Source organism: Littorina saxatilis, linkage group LG13 (genome assembly GCF_037325665.1).
Source record: "Littorina saxatilis isolate snail1 linkage group LG13, US_GU_Lsax_2.0, whole genome shotgun sequence".
Lineage (NCBI taxonomy): Eukaryota > Metazoa > Mollusca > Gastropoda > Littorinimorpha > Littorinidae > Littorina > Littorina saxatilis.
The window spans coordinates 42,443,492-42,466,816 of record NC_090257.1 but is presented as its reverse complement, the minus strand read 5'-3'; the positions used below and the strand labels follow the sequence as shown (position 1 = coordinate 42,466,816).

Genomic DNA, 23,325 nt, shown 5'->3' with positions numbered 1-23,325 from the left:
TGGGGGGGGGGGGGGGGGTTGACTGTATATATACAAATCACAAACAGAAATGAAAACAAAATGACAATGCTTATTCAAAGCAAAGAATACAATTCAAAAAGTCGGTGCAGTTTGCATAAATCGAATATTTGTCAAATTATTATGTTCCCCTACAACCCGTAATGAACCAACAAACAAGTGTGTACACGTCATGCAGGGGGGGGGGGGGGGGGGGGGGGGGGGGGGGGGGGGGAGGGAGTTTAAACAGCCACAGAAAAATGAAGAAAATGTTGTAGAAACAATAAGAAAGAAGATTCATGTCACAGCATGTGTCGCACAAACTTGTGTAACAAAATTTTAAAAACAGCAAAATTGTGATTTTTTATTTTGCTATATTATTTTTTATTGCATTTCGAGTAACTTCATATGCTTTGAGATGAACAGAAAATGAACAGAAGCATAGCACAGAACTTATCTTCAAGTTTCAGACAGAATTATGCTAGCGATTAGCAAGAAGCAATGGTGGAACAAAGCACATCAATTTCGACTGAATAATTACATGAAAGCCCAGTAGATCTTAGTTACAATAAAATGCTAGGATGTAACTTCAAAACATGAAAATGAAATTCATGAAATAACAAACAAATAAAAACTGAAACATGGTACCATCAGTAAAATATTCACAGACTTTCACTGGCATTTTACTCATGCATCCACATAGCATATGCAAACACTCAAACTTTTTCAAACATTTCTTTTTAACACACCCACACACACACAGAAGATTTAAATAATTCAAATTTTAAAAGCTCAATTCCACAACAATATTTCAAGCACAAGCAACCACTTATAACTTATGCACACACACACACAGACCCTGGCACACACAGACACAGACCCTGGCACACACAGACAGACCCCGGCACACACAGACAGACCCTGGCACACACAGACAGACCCTGGCACACACAGACAGACCCCGGGGCACACAGACAGACCCCGGCACACACAGACAGACCCTGGCACACACAGACAGACACAGACCCCGGCACACACAGACAGACCCTGGCACACACAGACAGACCCTGGCACACACAGACAGACACAGACCCCGGCACACACAGACAGACCCTGGCACACACAGACAGACCCTGGCACACACAGACAGACCCCGGCACACACAGACAGACCCCGGCACACAGACAGACCCTGGCACACACAGACAGACCCCGGCACACACAGACAGACCCTGGCACACACAGACAGACCCCGGCACACACAGACAGACCCCGGCACACACAGACAGACCCTGGCACACACAGACAGACCCCGGCACACACAGACAGACCCCGGCACACACAGACAGACCCCGGCACACACAGACAGACCCTGGCACACACAGACAGACCCTGGCACACACAGACAGACCCCGGCACACACAGACAGACCCTGGCACACACAGACAGACCCCGGCACACACAGACAGACCCTGGCACACACAGACAGACCCCGGCACACACAGACAGACCCCGGCACACACAGACAGACCCTGGCACACACAGACAGACCCCGGCACACACAGACAGACCCTGGCACACACAGACAGACCCCGGCACACACAGACAGACCACGGCACACACAGACAGACCCTGGCACACACAGACAGACCCTGGCACACACAGACAGACCCTGGCACACACAGACAGACCCCGGCACACACAGACAGACCCCGGCACACACAGACAGACCCTGGCACACACAGACAGACCCCGGCACACACAGACAGACCCCGGCACACACGTATACACTTATCCAGTCCCCTTGTCTATGACCTTGACTTAATATACCTGTCAGGACAGCCCACCTGCAATGTAGGGACACTTGCCGCTGATCCAACAGGTGTCCTTTCATCACAGGTACCACTGTGTTATATAATATTGCAGCTTCATCATCACAAGCTTCAAAATGTGCAATTTAGAGCCAACATCTTTTCAACACATTGAGAAAGTATTTACAACAAGCATATCAACTGTGATCATCCCCAAAAGATCAAGAAAAACAATAAACAAAAAAACAAAACCAGGTGGAAACTTTTGTTACTTTTGAGGGAATTAGGCTGGTTCTTGCCCGTTTCAAGCTGTTCTATCAATTTCATGGTGTAATTACACGTCAGTCTGAAAACTGACCATTGTCAGTTCTGTTTATTCATGAAACAGGAAATGTCTGTATGTTTGTTTGTTTTTGTTTTTGTTTTTTTCCTTTCTTTTTTTGTCAGTGAGATCATTTGAAGTTACCTTTTACACACAACTTCGCAGCAGCAGAACTTGAAAGTCAGATTATGACCTGGATGTAAAGAGACAGCTGCAGCAATAATGTGCACATGTACAGAACCACACAATAACCATTCCAAACCGCGGTGTGGTCACTCATTGAATGCCACTCCTGGACATGTAACACGGTAACAAGCAGACAACAGCTCACACGCACCAACAGAACCACATAATAACCATTCCAAACCGCGGTGTGGTCACTCATTGAATGCCACTCCTGGTCATGTAACACGGTAACAAGCAGACAACAGCTCACACGCACCAACAGAACCACATAATAACCATTCCAAACCGCGGTGTGGTCACTCATTGAATGCCACTCCTGGTCATGTAACACGGTAACAAGCAGACAACAGTTCACACGCACCAACAGAACCACATAATAACCATTCCAAACCGCGGTGTGGTCACTCATTGAATGCCACTCCTTGACATGTAACACAGTAACAAGCAGACAACAGCTCACACGCACCAACAGAACCACATAATAACCATTCCAAACCGCGGTGTGGTCACTCATTGAATGCCACTCCTGGTCATGTAACACGGTAACAAGCAGACAACAGCTCACACGCACCAACAGAACCACATAATAACCATTCCAAACCGCGGTGTGGTCACTCATTGAATGCCACTCCTGGTCATGTAACACGGTAACAAGCAGACAACAGCTCACACGCACCAACAGAACCACATAATAACCATTCCAAACCGCGGTGTGGTCACTCATTGAATGCCACTCCTGGTCATGTAACACGGTAACAAGCAGACAACAGTTCACACGCACCAACAGAACCACACAATAACCATTCCAAACCGCGGTGTGGTCACTCATTGAATGCCACTCCTGGTCATGTAACACGGTAACAAGCAGACAACAGCTCACACGCACCAACAGAACCACACAATAACCATTCCAAAGCGCGGTGTGGTCACTCATTGAATGCCACTCCTGGTCATGTAACACGGTAACAAGCAGACAACAGCTCACACGCACCAACAGAACTAAATGTCTCCAGTTCCCGGTTAGACTGTGCGGCCCAGAGCCAGGACACGGAATGGAAAGACGTGACATTGTGATGAGATTTCCCCCCAGCAGAAGAGATGTGGGTAGGGTCGAGGGCTGTCTCAGATAATTTCAAACTCTTCTTCGTCCACGCTGCTTCCCGAAGCATCTGACATCCTGGCTGCTGCCGCCGCCCCACCTTTATCGCAGGGTAAATATGCAACTCATCAATATTCATTGCAACTCATCAATATTTATTTGTGACAGCTAGAAGAAGCTATTACCATAGTGTAACATAATCAAAGACATTACAGACCTGCTGCACAAGAAATTGATCAATGCATCAAATATGGAAGCTGCTGACCTGCTAAATAATAACAAACCAGGTAAGTTTAAAATAAAAGTTCCTGAGCTGTTAGAGACACACACCTTTCCGTGTAAACAGTTCAGCTCACCACATCCGATCTGGCCAGATTTGTTACATGAGAGAAGAACATTCCTCCACTTGGTCACATACCTAACTGTAAACAGTTCAGCTCACCACATCCGATCTGGCCAGACTTTTTACATGAGAGAAGAACATTCCTCCACTTGGTCACATACCTAACTGTAAACAGTTCAGCTCACCACATCCGATCTGGCCAGACTTTTTACATGAGAAGAACATTCCTCCACTTGGTCACATACCTAAACTGTAAACAGTTCAGCTCACCACATCCGATCTGGCCAGACGTGTTACATGAGAGAAGAACATTCCTCCACTTGGTCACATACCTAAACTGTAAACATGAACAGCCTGGCTGCTCTGTGTGCACACTGGACATTTATCAATGAACTAATTTTGTAAAAATAAAAGCCTCTAGTGGCTTGTTCACAATATATTTCATAAACGACTTGCTGGAAGACTCCTTAGCAGCTAAGTCAGTGTAGAGGAGATACTGAAGTGCCAAATAAAAATGAAATTTAAAAAAATAAAATCTTGGCCTGCCCAACTAGGCAGTTTCTGACCTCCATAGGCATGAGGAAAAGGGTGTTACTAACTGAGAAATGACACACACCCACACACACACACAGGCAGACACACACACACACACACACACACACACACACACAAACAGAGACACAGACAGACAGAAACACACACACACACACACATACAATCAATCAATCAATCAATCAACATGAGGCTTATATCGCGCGTATTCCGTGGGTACAGTTCTAAGCGCAGGGATTTATTTTTTATTTTTTATTTTTTTTTATTTTATGCAATTTATATCGCGCACATATTCAAGGCGCAGGGATTTTTTTTTTTTTTTTTTTTTTATTATTCTTTTTTCTTTTCCAGACAATATAACATAAGACAGATCACAAACAATCTACATAGGGTAACGAAAATAGCAAATATCCAGTTGAGGCCATCTCAACCATATCACTTACACACATACATATAAACAGACAGTACAAAAAGGATAGAGAGAAAAGAGAGAGGAAGAAAGAAGAGTGACAGAAGAGAGTAAGGATCAGGGAAAGAAGAGGAAGAGGATAGCGAGCGGTGACCAGGCTAAAAAAATTAAAAAATAAAAAAAAAAAAAATAAATAAAATCATTCAATCGCATGCCTGTACAGATTCCAGTTTCTGTTGAAAGAAGTTAACTCATTGTTAATCAATGCATTGTGCTTCTCTGCCAAAAATCTTTGTTTTAGAGTTAAAACAAGAACCTGAAAATGGGGGCCGGTCGCACGTATTTTAGATGTATAAATGTGGTATTTTGCGATTAGAAGGAACAAATCAAAGGTTTTGTCCGTCACACAGTTTGTTTGGTAGCCACAGATAATAAGTTGCTTATACAGTCTAACATTAGTACAATGTACAAAATTGTCTCGCATCCACTGGAGGAAATCATTCCAAAAGGCCTGTGTTTTTATACAGTCCCAAAAAAGATGTTCTAGTGTTTCCTCCTGCTGTCCGCAGAAAGTACAAATAGGAGATTCAACAATTTTTCTCAGATGCAAAAAACGCTGGGTGGGTATAATTCTATTTATTCCCCCCTCTGCTTCTTTACCTCTGTAAACTTGTAGGGGTAGTTATTTTTCGATAATGACCCAGCAACCAAACAAATAACGACCCAGCAACAGCCTGAATCCTCGATAGTGCAATGGGTTGAGAGGTTGTTCTGTTTCGGTACTACTTTTTGCGACTGAAAAGTTCAGAACGCTCTAATGTACGAAGTATACATCTCTGGAGCAAACAATACAAACATACCGCATTTAAATTAACAACTACAGGCCTGAACACATGAATCTCCATATAAAATCCATGAGTTCGGTTGTTTTCTGAATCTCATCTGCCGTGGCTCAAGCCGTTCATCACAAGCAATTTCCCAAGGCAAGTAACTCATACTTTGTCTAGCGACAAGAGTAGTTCCCCTTCTTTTCACTCAGTTCCTTCGACAACAGACTGCAATCCGACGGTCAGTTTTCAACAATATTTCATTTAATAAACAGATCACACGCAACCAAATGCACACATCTCATCAATTTAAACAACATAGAGTATGAACACTATTTTCCCCGGAAAACTGAACTTCATACAGTTTTTAACGTTGGAACACGGGTGCAAAAGTTCGTCTGCTAGTCCCATTTGACGAAAAAAACATTACCCTAAGCGATACCAAAACATATACAGAACACACAATATCTGCCTTTGCCGCCACAGCAGAATAACAGCATATCTGTGTACTTGATTTTAGCCTAAAATAGGAAAACTGACAAGAAGTGTTAACAGAATGGAATGATTTGCACGGAACTATACAACCGCGCATTAATCGATCGCCTGCGCAGGTTGACTGGTTGAGAGAATAGGATTCGATCAAACTTTCGCAAAAAAACTCCTCTTTTCTTTGAATAACTGAAGAAAGGAGGAATAAAGAGGTTACACACCTCGTCTCAGTGATTATCAAAAATAATGGTCTCAGTTCGCGGTCATGAAAAAGCTCGCTAAAGCTCGCATTTTTCATGATCCGCTAACTTCGACCATTATTTTTGATAATCACTGAGACTCGGCATGTAACCTCTACATATCAGTCTATACTGAAACCATCTGAGACATACGTCCTCAGTTGTTCTTTTAATTTTTAGAAAAACCTTATTGACATCTACATTACAGTTTAGTGCAGCTGTCCACTTTTCAATACATTTCAGAGGATCAGTATTCTTAATCAAATATCCATAGACATGTTTAGAACCACCACTGGCCAAGCACTGCCAGACACATGGGTCACTTACCACAAAGTTATCACAAAAGTCAATTTCTAGCTTACATTGATACTTCTTAACAGCCCGTACTATTCCTTGATATAACAAAAAATTAACAGTCACATTTGGGTATTTTCTGCTAAATTCATCATAGGTCAAAAATCCATCTTCCTTCAGCAAGTGACCAACAGAAACAATACCACAATGTGCCCAGCTTCTAAGAAACAACACCTTCTTGTCTCTGCATATATTGATATTATAAAAAAGACATTCAGATACAAAGTCATGAAAAGAAGATGGAATACATTTGTTACACACTTTTTTATAATGTTTAAAAACATCAACCCAAAAAGGATTGACAATTCTTTGCATCAGTACATTTGCAAACTCGCCCCCACGTTGTTTCACAACTCGGACAGCAGGACATAATGCAGGGATTTATTTATGTCGTGTGAGATGGAATTTTTTTACACAATACATCATGCATTCACATCGGCCAGCAGATCGCAGCCATTTCGGCGCATATCCTACTTTTCACGGCCTATTATTCCAAGTCACACGGGTATTTTGGTGGACATTTTTATCTATGCCTATACAATTTTGCCAGGAAAGACCCTTTTGCCAGAGACAGACAGACAGACACACACACACACACACACGTAGCCTAAAAGGACTCCATGTACCTGATTTTCTGAGTGTGGGCTTGACAGTGTCGAAGTTGTACTGGAGGTGAGGCGGCCGGTCCTTGCAAATCTCAAACATCATGTCCTTGTTTCGCTCAGCGAACGCTCGCAGTGACTTGCACAGGTCATCAAAGTCTTTCTCAGTATCACAGAAGAAGCCCTATGAGGAGAACAAGGGGAGAGAACAAATGACACCAGTTTTGAATGGCATTTGGTGATTACCTGTACCCAGTACAGTGGAACCCCCCTTTTAAGACTTACCCCTTTTTAAGAACTTGATTTTTTCGATTTACTCTTCATAACATCTTTAAAATGAGCCCTGTTTTAAGACTCCCTCCCTGTTAAGACCTGCTTCTCTCAGGTTCTTGGAGGGCTGGAAAGGGAGGGAAGCAGTGTATACATCCCATTGCCTTTCACACCCTGTGTGTGATTGCTGGAAAGGGAGGGAAGCAGTGTATACATCCCATTGCTTTTCACACCCTGTGTGTGATTGCTGGAAAGGGAGGGAAGCAGTGTATACATCCCATTGCTTTTCACACCCTGTGTGTGATTGCTGGAAAGGGAGGGAAGCAGTGTATACATCCCATTGCTTGTCACACCCTGTGTGTGATTGCTGGAAAGGGAGGGAAGCAGTGTATACATCCCATTGCTTTTCACACCCTGTGTGTGATTGCTGGAAAGGGAGGGAAGCAGTGTATACACCCCATTGCTTTTCACACCCTGTGTGTGATTGCTGGAAAGGGAGGGAAGCAGTGTATACATCCCATTGCTTTTCACACCCTGTGTGTGATTGCTGGAAAGGGAGGGAAGCAGTGTATACATCCCATTGCTTGTCACACCCTGTGTGTGATTGCTGGAAAGGGAGGGAAGCAGTGTATACATCCCATTGCTTTTCACACCCTGTGTGTGATTGCTGGAAAGGGAGGGAAGCAGTGTATACATCCCATTGCTTTTCACACCCTGTGTGTGATTGCTGGAAAGGGAGGGAAGCAGTGTATACATCCCATTGCTTTTCACACCCTGTGTGTGATTGCTGGAAAGGGAGGGAAGCAGTGTATACATCCCATTGCTTGTCACACCCTGTGTGTGATTGCTGGAAAGGGAGGGAAGCAGTGTATACATCCCATTGCTTTTCACACCCTGTGTGTGATTGCTGGAAAGGGAGGGAAGCACTGTATACACCCCATTGCCTTTCACACCCTGTGTGTGATTGTTGGAAAGGGAGGGAAGCACTGTATACATCCCTTTGCTTTTCACACCCTGTGTGTGATTGCTGGAAAGGGAGGGAAGCACTGTATACATCCCATTGCTTTTCACACCCTGTGTGTGATTGCTGGAAAGGGAGGGAAGCACTGTATACATCCCATTGCTTTTCACACCCTGTGTGTGATTGCTGGAAAGGGAGGGAAGCACTGTATACATCCCATTGCTTTTCACACCCTGTGTGTGATTGCTGGAAAGGGAGGGAAGCACTGTATACATCCCATTGCTTTTCACACCCTGTGTGTGATTGCATTTTCTAAATCAGATCCCATTGATTTTTAACAAGTATTTTACCTGCATCATCTGGTAATGAGTGACATGAAAAAATTGAAAAACATCATAAGAATTGAGTTTGTTTGACCGGTTTCAGATTCTAAGCACTAAAAGTCTTTAAACACAACAAATACATAAATATACAAATGAATAAATTAATTGAAATCCTCGTCATTGATTTCTAACTAAAGGAACATCATGAGTCCTAACTAAATGGGCTCTTGAAAACTGAGGGCTTTTGCTCCAAGAAAGAGCTGATTAGTACACTGAGTGTATAAAAATGAGTGTGTAAAAAATATATATCCCAGCACTATATCAAGCACAACAAAATATGCATTCTGCAACAACTTTCAGCTTCAAAGAAACTGATTTGCAATCTAATTGTAAGGTTACAACAGGACGCTGGTCAACCCAAGATTACTGACCACGACTGTCAAAGTGCAACATCATCATGCAAGAGGGATTGTTTGACCAGTTGGACAGACAGACATACTGACCACAGCTATGGAGGGGTCAAGTCGAGACATGTTCATACGAGAGGGAAAGCGGCAGTGGTAGCTCTCATCGCCCGCCGACCTTTCCTCGGGGTCGTCAAGGTCACAGGCAGGTTGCGAGGTGTGGGGGTCAAGGTAAACCAGCTCGTCACCTGCCGCAGAGGACATCTCATACACGTGTCTGCAATGTTTGGTAACACTAACACAACTTTCAAATACCAACTCTCCTTCATATGTGAGCCTCCACCACGGAATGAGTCGCATGTCCCCTCGCGCAGTTCTGCGCTAGGCTTACTATAAGTCCGGGGGAGTGTCTGGTAACAGTGTGAGGGTCACCTTAGTCACAGGCTTATAATTCAAACAGTTTTCACTCTTTTCTAAAAACGGTTTTCACCACTGGATAGAGCATAACAAACTCTTTAGGAAAATGTAAAAAAACAAGAAAATCATGCAAAGGTGACATGCGACTCATTCCGTGGTGGAGGGTCACATATGGTTCTTGTTCATGCTAGAATACAGGCCTTCCTCAGACAAGGAATGTGAGAAACAAAGGGACAAAACCTCTCCAAATTCATATGTTGTGGGCAACAAAAATAAGTGAGTTATGCGGAAGCAATGTCCTGGCACTGGAGAGAATAACAATCAAGCATTGAAATGAAAAGTGACTTTCACCCTCATAAAGGATGACTGCTGCAAGCTCATATGTTCTTCATTCTTCAAGGCACTCGGAGATGTTTATGTAAATTTACAATCACTGTAAGCTTTAAAGCCTTAGCAGAAGGGTTTTTGTGTTTATGTCAGTCAAATTCACCCCTTAGCTCCTTGACTACCGGAAGAGTTTAGTTAAAAAATCATATTATGCAAAGGTATAATAATTAGACTAAATTGCAAACAATTGTCTCCAGGGGAGGTCATCATCTTGCACTAGGGCAATGTACAGCAGTTGTTTCCCTTGTTGGAGTCTTTGACTGTTCCATCATTGCAAACATTTGCCCGACATATGTACTGCGACATTGAAGGGATTAGAAGTCGGTATAAACTACAGCTTCGCTCACTGTTATTCATTTCAGTCAAAATGGAGTTTTCAGACTCCCTCCCATGTCTGCTTCAATGCTTTACTTGTGACAAGAATTCTCTGCTTCATTCCTTCAATGCTTTACTTGTGACAAGAATTCTGTGTTCGTGACATCAACGTTCTGACATCTCTCGCGATCTGACATAAATTATGCAAAAAAGACATCGCATTTACCACCCGTAACCTTCGTAAGATTTTTTTTTAACAAGAAGAGCAAACGCTCGATCGAGTCACTTTCGCAGTTCTGAATATTATATGAGGCATCAGATGGACAGGAAGAAATTGCTATTCACAACACAATGAGTCACGTTCACATAAAATTTGAGCCCGGTCACTTTTATAGTTTCCGAGAAAAGCCCAACGTTAAGTTGTGTGTTGCCGAACAGAAAAGGCTAGTTATCTCCCTTGTTTTTCTGATAACGTTCGTAAAAGGCTACAGATGTAAATACTTTGATGTAAAGAATAATCCTACAAAGTTTCAATCACATCCGATGAACTTTGTCAAAGATATAAAATGTCTAATTTTTCCTTTGACGCTGACCTGTGACCTTGAAAAAGGTCAAAGGTCAACGAAACCATCGTTAAAGTGTAGAGGTCATTGGAGGTCACGACTAAACAAAATATGAGCCCGATCGCTTTGATAGTTTCCGAGAAAAGTCCAACGTTAAGGTGGTGTCTACGGACGGCCGGCCGGATGGCCGGCCGGACGGCTGGCCGGACAGACTAACACTGACCGATTACATAGAGTCACTTTTTCTCAAGTGACTCAAAAAGGATGGCAGCTCGCTTTCCCCGGTGAGAAAAGAGCCCGAAATTTCATGGGGGTTACCTGACAGGACTATGTGACATCTTAGGCACACAAAAAAAAAAATGTCTGTTTCTGGTCACCCGACCGACCCTAAATTTCGGCGCCGACCTTAAACTTTTTTTTTCCAAACTCAAAATTTTTTTTTTTTTTTGGTGGTAAAGGACAGGGTGAGAAATGAACAACAAAAACGTGTGAAAACGAAAGTCCGCTGACGATTTGTAAATGTGTTGAGTGTCTTGTCTCTATGTATAGTGAATCCAGTCTCTTTGCGCGATTTTTAAAGTTAGTTTTATTGGTCTACATTTGGAGTAAAAAAAAAAATTTTAAAAAAATAAAAAATAAAAAAATCCCTACCTACCGACCCTATTTTTTTTAGCCATGTTACCAGAAACAGACAATTTTTCTTTTTTGGCCTTATCGTTATCCTGTATGACTCACCCACATAACCGATGAACCAGTGCGCATGGTTGGGCTTGCCTCCGATGATCCCCACTGAGTGCGGCAGACTCAGACACTTCTGATGACAAAGGCAATGATAGAAATGTGAGAACGTGCCCCAATAAACCGTTCTCTCTGTCTTGATAAGATTCTTTCACAGTGTTTCCTGTTATTCGTGTTCAATTATGAATAGTCCATGTGTGTGTGTGTGTGTGTGTGTGTGTGTGTGTGTGTGTGTGTGTGTGTGTGTGTGTGTGTGTGTGTGTGTGTGTGTGTACATGTGTCTGCTGATCTGTGTGTGTGTACATGTGTCTGCTGATCTGTGTGTGTGTGTGTGTGTGTTAGCATGCATGTGTGTGTGTGTGTGTGTGTGTGTGTGTGTGTGTGTGTGTGTGTATACATGTGTCTGCTGATCTGTGTGTGCACACAAATGCATGCTACTGAGTAAGGTCACTTGGCAAGTTTGGGATCGTCATCTAAGCTTCCTTAATCTGCCTCGTAAACATTTTACATGTGTTTCCCACACCAGACTTAAGTGCATACACAACTTAACCCTGAGAGAACACACACACACACTCTCTCACTCACTCATTCTCTCTCTCTCTCACTCTAACCTTCAATGCCTCAAAGTAAATAGGGTTGATGTCTGTGAGTCCAAGACGAAGTGGAATTATCAACAACAGCGACTGCCAGTGACCTTGACTTTCTGCCTGCCCTTCAGGCGGCCTCTCTGACTTGCTGGCCTTGGGTATGGGGTCGTTAACGAAGCGTGAAAACTTCTGTGCCCCCACTTGTCGGCCGTCGCCATTCACTGTGGCAGACGACTGTTCCTTGTTTCCACATTTACCGCACAGCTCTCCTGAAAATCACATAACCTTTTTTTGAAAATGTCTTTTCAGCTGTGTTTTAGGGAAAATGTTATTTGCACAATGATCAACACCAGATGTACAATAATCAGAAGCCATTAACCCTTATTACATACAGTCGGACCTACCCTAACAACAAACTTTTGATAACGACCAATTGCCCACAAAGACCACCCCAAAGGAATCGCGGATGATATTTTTTCTAGAAACTTCCATTTTGACAACAGCCACCTGTTTATAACAACCCCTTTTGGTCGGTCCCTTGGGTGTTCGTTATAGACAGGTTCTATTGTTCATTATAGACAGGCGCTATTGTTCATTATAGACAGGTTCTAACGTTCATTGTAGACAGGTTCTATTGTTCATTATAGACAGGTTCTATTGTTCATTATAGACAGGTTCTATTGTTCATTATAGACAGGTTCTATTGTTCATTATAGACTGGTTCTATTGCTCATTATAGACAGGTTCTATTGTTCATTAGACAGGTTCTATTGTTCATTATAGACAGGTTCTATTGTTCATTAGACAGGTTCTATTGTTCATTATAGACTGGTTCTATTGTTCATTATAGACAGGTTCTATTGTTCATTATAGACAGGTTCTATTGTTCATTATAGACAGGTTCTATTGTTCATCATAGACAGGTTCTATTGTTCATTATAGACAGGTTCTATTGTTCATTAGACAGGTTCTATTGTTCATTATAGACAGGTTCTATTGTTCTTTATAGACAGGTTCTATTGTTCATTATAGACAGGTTCAATTGTTCATTAGACAGGTTCTATTGTTCATTATAGACAGGTTCTATTGTTCATTATAGACAGGTTCTATTGTTCATTATAGACAGGTTCTATTGTTCATTATAGACAGGTTCTATTGTTCATTATAGACAGGTTCTATTGTTCATTATAGACAGGTTCTATTGTTCATTATAGACAGGTTCTATTGTTCATGATAGACAGGTTCTATTGTTCATTATAGACAGGTTCTATTGTTCATTAGACAGGTTCTATTGTTCATTATAGACAGGTTCTATTGTTCACTATAGACAGGTTCTATTGTTCATTATAGACAGGTTCTATTGTTCGTTAGACAGGTTCTATTGTTCACTATAGACAGGTTCTATTGTTCATTATAGACAGGTTCTATTGTTCACTATAGACAGGTTCTATTGTTCATAATAGACAGGTTCTTTTGTTCATTATAGACAGGTTCTATTGTTCACTATAGACAGGTTCTTTTGTTCATTGTAGACAGGTTCTATTGTTCATTATAGACAGGTTCTATTGTTCATTATAGACAGGTTCTATTGTTCATTATAGACAGGTTCTATTGTTCATTATAGACAGGTTCTATTGTTCATGATAGACAGGTTCTATTGTTCATTATAGACAGGTTGTATTGTTCATTAGACAGGTTCTGTTGTTCATTATAGACAGGTTGTATTGTTCATTATAGACAGGTTCTATTGTTCATTATAGACAGGTTCTATTGATTTATTATAGACAGGTTCTATTGTTCATTAGACAGGTTCTATTGTTCACGATAGACAGGTTCTATTGTTCATTGTAGACAGGTTCTATTGTTCATTATAGACAGGTTCTATTGTTCGTTAGACAGGTTCTGTTGTTCATTATAGACAGGTTCTATTGTTCATTATAGACAGGTTCTATTGTTCATTATAGACAGGTTCTATTGTTCATTAGTCAGGTTCTATTGTTCACGATAGACAGGTTCTATTGTTCATTGTAGACAGGTTCTATTGTTCATTATAGACAGGTTCTATTGTTCATTATAGACAGGTTCTATTGTTCATTATAGACAGGTTCTATTGTTCATGATAGACAGGTTCTATTGTTCATTATAGACAGGTTCTATTGTTCATTAGACAGGTTCTATTGTTCATTATAGACAGGTTCTATTGTTCACTATAGACAGGTTCTATTGTTCATTATAGACAGGTTCTATTGTTCGTTAGACAGGTTCTATTGTTCACTATAGACAGGTTCTATTGTTCATTATAGACAGGTTCTATTGTTCACTATAGACAGGTTCTATTGTTCATTATAGACAGGTTCTATTGTTCGTTAGACAGGTTCTATTGTTCATTAGACAGGTTCTATTGTTCATTATAGACAGGTTCTATTGTTCTTTATAGACAGGTTCTATTGTTCATTAGACAGGTTCTATTGTTCATTATAGACAGGTTCTATTGTTCTTTATAGACAGGTTCTATTGTTCATTATAGACAGGTTCAATTGTTCATTAGACAGGTTCTATTGTTCATTATATACAGGTTCTATTGTTCACTATAGACAGGTTCTATTGTTCATTATAGACAGGTTCTATTGTTCGTTATAGACAGGTTCTATTGTTCGTCATAGACAGGTTCTATTGTTCATTATAGACAGGTTCAATTGTTCATTATAGACAGGTTCAATTGTTCATTAGACAGGTTCTATTGTTCATTATAGACAGGTTCTATTGTTCATTACATACAGGTTCTATTGTTCACTATAGACAGGTTCTATTGTTCATTATAGACAGGTTCTATTGTTCATTATAGACAGGTTCTATTGTTCATTAGACAGGTTCTATTGTTCACTATAGACAGGTTCTATTGTTCATTGTAGACAGGTTCTATTGTTCATTGTAGACAGGTTCTATTGTTCATTAGACAGGTTCTGTTGTTCATTATAGACAGGTTCTATTGTTCATTATAGACAGGTTCTATTGTTCATTATAGACAGGTTCTATTGATTTATTATAGACAGGTTCTATTGTTCATTAGACAGGTTCTATTGTTCACGATAGACAGGTTCTATTGTTCATTGTAGACAGGTTCTATTGTTCATTATAGACAGGTTCTATTGTTCATTAGACAGGTTCTATTGTTCACGATAGACAGGTTCTATTGTTCACTATAGACAGGTTCTATTGTTCATTGTAGACAGGTTCTATTGTTCATTATAGACAGGTTCTATTGTTCATTGTAGACAGGTTCTATTGTTCATTATAGACAGGTTCTATTGTTCATTATAGACAGGCTTTATTGTTCATTGTAGACAGGTTCTATTGTTCATTATAGACAGGTTCTATTGTTCATTATAGACATGTTCTATTGTTCATAATTATAGACAGGTTCTATTGTTCATTAGACAGGTTCTATTGTTCATTATAGACAGGTTCTATTGTTCATTATAGACTGGTTCTATTGTTCATTATAGACTGGTTCTATTGTTCATGATAGACAGGTTCTATTGTTCATTATAGACAGGTTCTATTGTTCATTAGACAGGTTCTATTGTTCATTATAGACAGGTTCTATTGTTCATTAGACAGGTTCTATTGTTCATTATAGACAGGTTCTATTGTTCATTATAGACTGGTTCTATTGTTCATTATAGACTGGTTCTATTGTTCATGATAGACAGGTTCTATTGTTCATTATAGACAGGTTCTATTGTTCACGATAGACAGGTTCTATTGTTCATTATAGACAGGTTCTATTGTTCATTATAGACAGGTTCTATTGTTCATTGTAGACAGGTTCTATTGTTCATTATAGACAGGTTCTATTGTTCATTATAGACATGTTCTATTGTTCATAATAGACAGGTTCTTTTGTTCATTATAGACAGGTTCTATTGTTCACTATAGACAGGTTCTTTTGTTCATTGTAGACAGGTTCTATTGTTCATTATAGACAGGTTCTATTGTTCATTATAGACAGGTTCTATTGTTCACTATAGACAGGTTCTATTGTTCACGATAGACAGGTTCTATTGTTCATTATAGACAGGTTGTATTGTTCATTAGACAGGTTCTGTTGTTCATTATAGACAGGTTGTATTGTTCATTATAGACAGGTTCTATTGTTCATTATAGACAGGTTCTATTGATTTATTATAGACAGGTTCTATTGTTCATTAGACAGGTTCTATTGTTCACGATAGACAGGTTCTATTGTTCATTGTAGACAGGTTCTATTGTTCATTATAGACAGGTTCTATTGTTCGTTAGACAGGTTCTGTTGTTCATTATAGACAGGTTCTATTGTTCATTATAGACAGGTTCTATTGTTCATTATAGACAGGTTCTATTGTTCATTAGTCAGGTTCTATTGTTCACGATAGACAGGTTCTATTGTTCATTGTAGACAGGTTCTATTGTTCATTATAGACAGGTTCTATTGTTCATTATAGACAGGTTCTATTGTTCATTAGACAGGTTCTATTGTTCATTGTAGACAGGTTCTATTGTTCATTATAGACAGGTTCTATTGTTCATTATAGACAGGTTCTATTGTTCATTACAGACAGGTTCTATTGTTCATTATAGACAGGTTCTATTGTTCATTATAGACAGGTTCTATTGTTCACTATAGACAGGTTCTATTGTTCTTTATAGACTGGTTCTATTGTTCACTATAGACAGGTTCTATTGTTCTTTATAGACAGGTTCTATTGTTCACTATAGACAGGTTCTATTGTTCATCATAGACATGTTCTATTGTTCTTTATAGACAGGTTCTATTGTTCATTACAGACAGGTTCTATTGTTCATTACAGACTGGTTCTATTGTTCATTATAGACAGGTTCTATTGTTCACTATAGACAGGTTCTATTGTTCATTATAGACAGGTTCTATTGTTCACTATAGACAGGTTCTATTGTTCTTTATAGACTGGTTCTATTGTTCACTATAAACAGGTTCTATTGTTCATTATAGACAGGTTCTATTGTTCTTTATAGACAGGTTCTATTGTTCTTTATAGACAGGTTCTATTGTTCATTGTAGACAGGTTCTATTGTTCATTATAGACAGGTTCTATTGTTCATTATAGACAGGCTCTATTGTTCATTATAGACAGGTTCTATTGTTCATTGTAGACAGGTTCTATTGTTCATTATAAACAGGTTATATTGTTCATTATAGACAGGCTCTATTGTTCATTATAGACAGGCTCTATTGTTCATTATAGACAGGTTCTATTGTTCATTATAGACAGGTTCTATTGTTCATTATAGACAGGTTCTATTCCCCTCTGCACCCAGTTGTTCTCAACAAAACAGAAGTCATTCCCATGATTCGTGTGTTTATGTGATGCTAAAAGACAAATGTCCAGGTTTATGTAAAATGAAAATGGACATTTAAAGTTTTCTTATCTTATCTTATGATGTGCTTCCAAGTCAAACTGAAAACTGTTGTTCATATCTCTATGGTGCCTGCTTGCACACATACAGGTAAGAGCATAGTAGACTGGAAATCTGAGGCAACGCTGAAGAAGAAGAAGAACTCCAGTGTAATGATCTCAAGTTTCTCCCCGGCCAGCCTTTCTCACCGGCCTTGTTGATTTCGCACAAACTCCACTCTTGACTGTCCCCCCCCCCCCCCCCCCCCCCTCCCCCCCAAATACTGATAATCACCCTTTGGTACTTGACACTCATGGGGTCATATTCATTCAGAAAAAAAGGTATTTCAAATTAGAAATATGCTTCATGTACTTTGCAAAATGCTCCCCACTCAGTCTCAGTGCACATTTTGGACATAATTGAGATTTTGGGGTAAAATCTATAAAATTTTCACCATTAATTTCCTTCACATGCAAGAAACTGATTGTTGTCTCCCTGAAGTAAGTGCACCTCTTGAATTTGATGTGGAAGCATGATTTCAGTCATGCGTATACATGTATATATCCAATGAGAAAGGTTGGCCAGGGAGAAAGTGGAGATGGTTGCATCAGTGCTACTGACTTACTGATCTCTTGTTCAATGACTGCGTTGTCCAGGGCAACGTGAATGGCAAGACTACTCCACTCATCGTAACCGACTATTCGTCTGCACACAAATAGGAGGAAAATTAAATCAATAAAAAAATTCATTTTTCTTTCTCATTATATATATTCAATATGAACAATGCCGGCTTCACTGAAAAATTAATTTTGTTTTAATTGGAATTCAAAACTCAAGCCTTTCTTCCTCAATGTCGCGCACACTTGGCTCCATTTGATCCTGGTATCCTTGACAACACATAAAGCAGTGATCGCCATGGTTATCAAACTCCACACTTTACTACATACAAGTCATGGCTGTGACAGTAACCGCCCACTCCACCAACCTGTCGCGCAAAGTCTAAAAGACAGTGATTGTATAACGTCTGTTTGCACAAACTGATCAAATGAACGATCAACCGGTAGGTATGACTGGTTGCTGAATTGATTTCCAGCATTTCAAGACTTTTACCATTAAAATACCAAAACATTTTTTGTTACCCCCATCCTAGACAAAGACTCTTTATCCTCACTATGTGGCTATTTACACAAACAAAGACTCTTTATCCTCACTATGTGGCTATTTACACAAACAAAGACTCTTTATCCTCACTATGTGGCTATTTACACAAACAAAAAGTCTAAACAGGAGTCAGAGAAAACTAGATAACAAAATTTAAAAAAATTAAAAAACAGATTGTCTGCAAACGTTCCACAATCCTCAATCCCCCAAAACAAGTTTCTTTGATTTGTTTCATTTTTCTCATAATTATTTGTTTGTCTGTTAACCATAAAGCCCATTGGGTCCATTTACTTGTGAATTTTGTCTAGTTTTGTCGAAAAGTAATCATTCCAAATAGTAAACTTGCTTGTGTTTTGATTGTGAAAATAGACGAGAACTCACTTTAGCACCTGAGCAATTGTGTTGGGTCCAAACCACTGACCGACGGCTTTTCCTTCGGACTCTCCCATGGAGGCTGCAACACAGGGAGAAAAACAATTCCAGTAATGACGATTTGACCTCCCTTTACCATAAATATCCGAGAAAAAAATCACGTCTTAAAAAGGAGGGAGCATTAAAATATAGGTAAATATACTGAAGCTATGAACAAAACCCCTGAAAGACCAATTATGTTTTTAAAGGGTAAAGGGTGGGGGGGGGGGGGGGGGGAAGAATAAATCGCGGGGACTTAAACTGTGTTCCACTGTATTTTCATCAGCAAAATAAAAATAATTAAAAAATTCTTGTGCCTCAGGATCAAACCTAACACTCTGAGATTTCTCAAATGCTCAGAAAAAATGCTCAGAAAAAAAACCTCTGTCCAATTTCAGAAATACTTTCATTAAATTGTCAAACCAATTTTAGTCCTGTTTCTAAAGCTTATGTAAGTGTTGTACAATGCTAGCAGATGGGCAAAATATTTCTTGAAAACAATGAAAACTGATACGTTAACACATATTGGTCTATGCAAATGTGCTTGCTAACAGTCACACATAGATCTCATATAGATCTCAAGAATGAACGGACACACACACACACACTGACACCCATACAGATTTAAAGCTTACATGTTTTAGCTATAAGGATCCTACCTATCTGGTAAATGGAGAACACACACACACACTGACACCCACAAAGATTTAAAGGTTGCATGTGTTAGTTGTAAGGATCCTACCTATCTGGTGAATGGAGAACACACACACACACTGACACCCATAAAGATTTAAACGTTGCATGTGTTAGTTGTAAGGATCCTACCTATCTGGTGAATGGAGAACACACACACACACTGACACCCACAAAGATTTAAAGGTTGCATGTGTTAGTTGTAAGGATCCTACCTATCTGGTGAATGGAGAAGACACAAGCCTTCTTGTCCTGAAACATGCGCAGCAGTCTCCAGTAGTTCTTGCTTCCACTGCCCGACCGCCATCTCCAATCTGAAAATGAATAATCCAGACCTGGGAACCCCTGTTTTGTACTTGGAGTATTCTTAAACAAACTTGGTGTATTTTCAGAAAAATGAGCGTACTCCTCATAGCAATTGCTTCAAACATGCTTCACACTCATCCGTCACAGCAGTAAATAAGTTTACCAATACATTTAAACTTAAAGCACATGCTTCTTTCAATGTTTAATGACTAAAGCTGTAACCATTGATCAACAAGAAATTCCTCCGAGGTAGGAAAAACACCCCCGTCCTTACCATTCTCACTGCCACCAACTGAGAAGGTTATTTCCCTTTGACCATTAATATGTCCCTCTACAAGTCCTTGTAGAATCTTAATCCACCAATAACTCCCTAACCGTGTGTTTGACTGGTCCCAATTTTTGTAAGGACCGTCTCAGGAATGTATAGAACCTGTTCACCAAGTTTGGTGACGATCGGTCCGTTCATTCTTGAGATCTATATGCGAACACAAACACACAAACAAACAAACACATCGACCGAATCCTATACACACCCCTATACCGGGGGTGTAAATACTGAGTTATACATATATATTTTAAATCATTAAAAAATACAGTTCCCAGCCTGTGTCTGTCACTGCAGTCAGTAATCAGCACCTACATCAAAAGTAACTGTAAACACGGCTCTCTTCATCCCACAGTTTGGTATCATGTCAAATGTCACAAATAATAAAACAAAAAGGTACCAGAGGCAACACAAAAAGCAATTAAGTAGAATTTAAGTGAGGCGGCTATTAGTAAGAGTTTGTTCATAATTATGGCCATGGACACTTTAAAATCCACAGCTTACAGTCCACACACACACACATTTAAACTCTATGACTAGTTGTGTTTACCTTTGCCCAGGTGTTTGAGGACTAATGTCTGGGCCAGCATCATCTGTCCGCATCTCAACATGCACCCCCATCCTGTGTCACATGTCTGTCCACTGCTACCTGTAATCATCATCATCATCATCATCATCATCATCATCATCATCATCATCATCATCATCATCTCAACATGCACCCCCATCCTGTGTCACCTGTCTGTCCACTGCTACCTGTAATCATCATCATCATCATCATCATCATCATCATCATCATCATCATCATCATCATCATCATCTCAACATGCACCCCCATCCTGTGTCAGCTGTCTGTCCACTGCTACCTGTAATCATCATCATCATCATCATCATCATCATCATCATCATCATCATCATCATCATCATCATCATCATCTCAACATGCACTCCCCACCTGTCTATTTCATCATCATCATCATCATCATCATCATCATCATCATCATCATCATCATCATCTTTCGCATCAGTGTATGATCCTATTCAATGTTCATAGGGACAGTAATCCAGGGTAGTCTATAAGATGGACCGGAGCTGCATTGTGGCCCCTTTCTTTCAAAAGCCACTGATTTAGTTTCATCGCTACCCCTCAGCTTTAAAGTTAAACAAACAATGCCTAGCTTGTCACTGAGCTTTGTTCATTGTGTCTTCATCACTAATTGATGTAATCCCACGATGGCAAGATCGAGCCAAAGACATGAAGATTGACCACAGAAGTAGTGAAGTGAAACACAGGTGTACTACACAGGTAGTGAAGTGAAACACAGGTGTACTACACAGGTAGTGAAGTGAAACACAGGTGTACTACACAGGTAGTGAAGTGAAACACAGGTGTACCTATTGCAGGGAAGTTCCTCCTGTAGGTGCACCATATCCTGGACCTGATGTCATCCTTCAGCTCCTCCATGTCTGTAACACACACCATGCTACATGTAGCACTTATTTACTATGGGCCTGTTTACCATTGCACGCACACACCCAAAACAATAGCACAGTACAGGCATGGTCTCTCCTGCATGCACACGATACAGATACGTATGGCACGTTCACCATTGCAATTTGCATACACACACACATTCATGTACCATGTACTTTAGGCACTTTCACCAAAGTGCAATGCAAACAAACAAAAACCCATCGCAATTAATAGACTAATAGTAATAGTAACAACCCGATTTTCTCAGATTTTTGGAGGTAAAAAACAACAAAAAGGGGTTCCACTGTATAGATATGATCAGAGCGAGAAGGCTGAACTCAATCTTTTGCAATACATGATACATGTATACCTAAAATAAAGTAGTCAGTATTTAAAATGAAATGTAGATATACCATGCAGGGTACTGTACATAGTGCCCAGGAGGCAGACAGGTTCTGCTGTGCGTGGGAATTCATCGCTAGGACAGGGCCCACTTTCGTATGTTGTCGTTGCAAGGTTGGCTGCGCAAGGAAGAAATGCATCTGGAGGTAGATTATTAACACTCGTGAATATATATGTTACTCCATCAGTTCTAAAGAGTACCAATACTTGCTAACACTAGTAACAGTAACGTTGAAAAAAACCATCACCATATGCATTAGAATTGATATGGATTAGAATTACTGAGGTCATCAAGCTGAGTGTTGCCTACATAGCTCGATGATGGAATTTTGCAAACTAAAGCAATGGAACAACAAAATGCTTCAAGGTTTTAGGGGTTTACTCTAACTAAATTAACAAAAACACATTAAACTTCGAGACAACAGACGAAATTGAGGACAATTGGACTTGGAAAGGAAAGGATAAAACTGAAACAGCCAAACGTTCCCTGTGCGTCTGAATACAGCTAGCCATAACTTATGGCTTTAGCTGTAACAAGAAGATAGGAAATAGAACATTAGCATCAACTTATCTTACTGAAAGCAACAAAGAAATAACCACAGGACAGTCATGTGATAAAAGTTGGTGATGTCACTTTCCTTGTCGAAAGTAGCAACATGAACTTAAAGAAACATCCCCAGAGTCAAGATCAAGGCCCAGCAATATGGATACACGCTGCAGGATCCATTTTTCTTATAGTCTCTACTTTGTGTACACAAATATTCGAACTGCTTTTCTTGTTGTACGAAAAAAATATATTCAGTCAACGGTAGGGAGGCCTTACCATCAAAATCCATTTCCGTGCAAACCAAAACATTGGCACTGCGCATGACACACAGGATGTTGTGATCAAAAGCAAAAGTACTTTTGGTTGGTCCATGCAAACATATTAGCCAATCACAAAT

The 23,325-nt window shown here is 40.1% G+C and overlaps 1 protein-coding gene across 1 annotated transcript; it reads right to left on the bottom strand.

Moving 5' to 3' along the window:
* Positions 1–347: 347 nt before the first annotated feature.
* On the bottom strand, positions 348–23,260 carry LOC138945790 (cysteine protease ATG4B-like). The gene is made up of 12 exons (XM_070317299.1): positions 23,205–23,260; positions 22,393–22,500; positions 21,901–21,972; positions 21,056–21,154; positions 20,090–20,188; positions 19,152–19,224; positions 18,235–18,314; positions 12,219–12,463; positions 11,605–11,683; positions 9,287–9,435; positions 7,254–7,413; positions 348–3,514 (listed from the first exon to the last, which is right to left on the bottom strand). The coding sequence occupies exons 1-12, from the start codon at positions 23,248–23,250 to the stop codon at positions 3,438–3,440; spliced, it is 1,287 nt and encodes a 428-aa protein (XP_070173400.1). The 5' UTR covers positions 23,251–23,260; the 3' UTR covers positions 348–3,437.
* Positions 23,261–23,325: the final 65 nt, after the last annotated feature.

Excerpts from the sequence above, each read along its gene's own strand:
- LOC138945790 (XM_070317299.1), bottom strand. The coding sequence starts at position 23,250 with ATGCGCAGTGCCAATGTTTTGGTTTGCACGGAAATGGATTTTGATG. Across the intron at positions 19,225-20,089 it reads CTTCTCCATTCACCAGATAG|CCTCCATGGGAGAGTCCGAA; the intron begins GTAGGATCCTTA and ends CCTGTGTTGCAG. Across the intron at positions 11,684-12,218 it reads TTTACTTTGAGGCATTGAAG|AAGTGTCTGAGTCTGCCGCA; the intron begins GTTAGAGTGAGA and ends CTTTGTCATCAG.